The 2,568-nt window shown below is 37.2% G+C and overlaps 1 protein-coding gene across 1 annotated transcript; it reads right to left on the bottom strand.

Annotated features, from left to right (window-relative positions):
* Positions 1-635: 635 nt before the first annotated feature.
* CXE17 (carboxyesterase 17) lies at positions 636-1,739 on the bottom strand. Its single transcript, XM_079076040.1, has one exon. It carries the CDS (start codon positions 1,713-1,715, stop codon positions 711-713), a length of 1,005 nt encoding a protein of 334 aa, XP_078932166.1. The 5' UTR covers positions 1,716-1,739; the 3' UTR covers positions 636-710.
* Positions 1,740-2,568: the final 829 nt, after the last annotated feature.

The following is a 2,568-nucleotide window of genomic DNA, read 5'->3' as shown; positions in this document are numbered from 1 at the left end:
ATTATTATTACTGTTACTTAGATTGAACGGGATATAGGATTAGCAAGAATCTTTCTAAACGCTAGAATGTTGTTTCATCCCTTTATTCAAGAACGTCAATGGAGACTATCTTCGTAAGCACATCTCAACGGAAGATACCCAACAAAATACAAATTGAATAATTTGAAACATAAATCCATGAAAGAATTAATTACGTGTGAATGATACTAATATTGAGCGAACAAAATTTATACCCATTAAAATTGGTAGTTCCGTGGGTTAAAAAATATTTGACCAATTCTAGATGTCGAAGAATTTTGCTTTGCTATAAAATGCCCATTATTTAAAGACGATTCCTTTTAATATGGTCAAAGTGCCCTCCAACCAAATATCCCCTTAAAAATGGAACAAAAACTTTTCACCTTCCAAAACTAGAAGATATATAAAATCATGGGTTTGATCTTTGATGTATATTATGATTTTGTGCAATCGTATGGATTTGACTTTGTATGAAACGAATACGACATGTGTCTTTAGCAATTAGCACCACATGTGGGGTCTATATCTTATAGTAATATGTCGTAAAACTCAATTTATGTGATGAGTATATACAAATCAAGAAATCTTGAAGCTGGATTTAGGAAATACCCCAATTACTTATTTATATAACATTAATAAAACAACCATCAAACTCTAGTCTAGATTTTACAATCTAAGATTCATCGCGCTAGTTATTGATTGATGAAACCCTTAAGATGAATCATCATCTCGTGGTTTCGGGCCCGAGCCATTGGGTAATTATGCAAAACGTGAAACGCATGACCAACATCTTTGTAGATTACGGTTTGCACCGATGCACCTACACCGGCTAAGGCCGATGCCAACTCAAAGTTTCTATCTTTCAATATGTCTAACTCAGCCACACAAACCATGGTCTTGAAAAGCTTTGGATCACTCAATCTTGGTGCACCCTTGGCAAAGGGGTTGCACCATGGATGGTCTCTCGTGGCCTTAACAGGGAGGGCAAGGCGCCAATACGTATCAGAAGCCGATAGTGTCAGCGCAGAGTTAGCTGCTTGCGCTAACTGCTTCTCGGACACGGTTCTCGATTCAGCCCCGAAAAAAGGCTGAATCAAAATAACTCCCTTCGGTGACAAAACCGATATAGATGAGAGCCGTTTTGCAACATGGTACGCGATATTCGCACCTGCACTATCACCGGCTAGGTATAAGCTTGAAAGATCACACCGTTTGAGCTCATTAACAGTTCCCTTTAGACCCTCTTGTTTTAGCCATAATACGGCATTGACCCCATCATCGTAGGCAGCTGGAAGCCGGTTTTCAGGGGCAAGACGGTAATTTACCGATACAATGACACAACAAGTGACCCGAGCAAGATTTGTTAGGAAGTCATGGTAACAAGCCCAAGAAGCCGATCCGACACAAAACCCACCTCCATGAAAGTAAACTAGCACCGGCAGTTTTGATGAAAAATATTGTTGGTTGCTAGGGGAATAAATACGTGCCCACAAGTTAGTAAATTTGTCTATTGTGACATCTATGGCTACAACCTTGAGCTCTGAGGGTACCATGCAAGAAGCATGAGGTACAACTGGAGGTCTTTCTACGTAGCCATCTTTGTGAACGCGAATCAATCCACTGATCTCTTCAACCACAGGGCTATGGTTTTGGATTCGAAAATTGGTTGACATTTGACTCAGCGATATTGTAGCCATTTGACTCGTAAGGACAAGAGTATATAGTTGTAGTAGTTGGTTGTAACTTGTACGTATGAAATGCGATCGACAACTCTATATATAAACCACTGTGATTCTGTGAGTAGCAGAAATGTTGGGTATTTGTCGTCATCTTCGAATGACATTGACTTTTAGTCAATGGAGCAGTATGAATCAAGATCTCGAAATCTTATCGGACAGCAGCCTTTTTCACTATACATTTTGGTCCAACTTGCACCTTTAAAACGATGCGGTTTGGATCTTTATAAAAACTGACTTCACTGTCTAAAAATAAATGCCACAAAGTTTTGGGTATTAATAATTAAAATACCCATGGATAAAAAAAAATTATTTATTTTTTTAATAGGTATGAACAAGTAAATGATCTTTTCGATTATAATCAAAACAATCTTATTGAAAATATATTAACTATTGGAAAAACAAGTTTAAATGAACAAAAGGAGTAACTATCGATAAACATAGATAACTTATTATTTGAGAAATTTGCAATGTAGTTTCTGAAAAGATCAAAATAATTTATAAGGTCAAGCGGAATGGAGGCAGAATGAGTCTCGCTAAGACTCGTTACGCTTTTGGAACACTGTCCCCTAGCCCTCGTTAGGTGAGACGCTAAAAATGTCTCGTTATGGGTTTAGCGAGAGGAGAGAGAAAGGAGGGAGTGATTTGATTGAGTAGTTTTCTTCTTGACCACTGACCATCGTAATACCCTTTTGATCATTTTATTTTTTATACAAAACCACAATTATTTTTAAAAAACCTTCATTAGTTTTAAAAAGTTACAGCCCCGTTTTTTGTTTTCAAAATTCATATTTTTGAAACATTTCTTTCAACC

This window comes from Lactuca virosa, chromosome 2 (genome assembly GCF_052849685.1).
Source record: "Lactuca virosa cultivar CGN04683 chromosome 2, Lactuca_virosa_CGN04683_v6, whole genome shotgun sequence".
In the NCBI taxonomy this organism is placed as follows: domain Eukaryota; kingdom Viridiplantae; phylum Streptophyta; class Magnoliopsida; order Asterales; family Asteraceae; genus Lactuca; species Lactuca virosa.
This window is presented reverse-complemented; position numbering and strand designations above follow the sequence as displayed.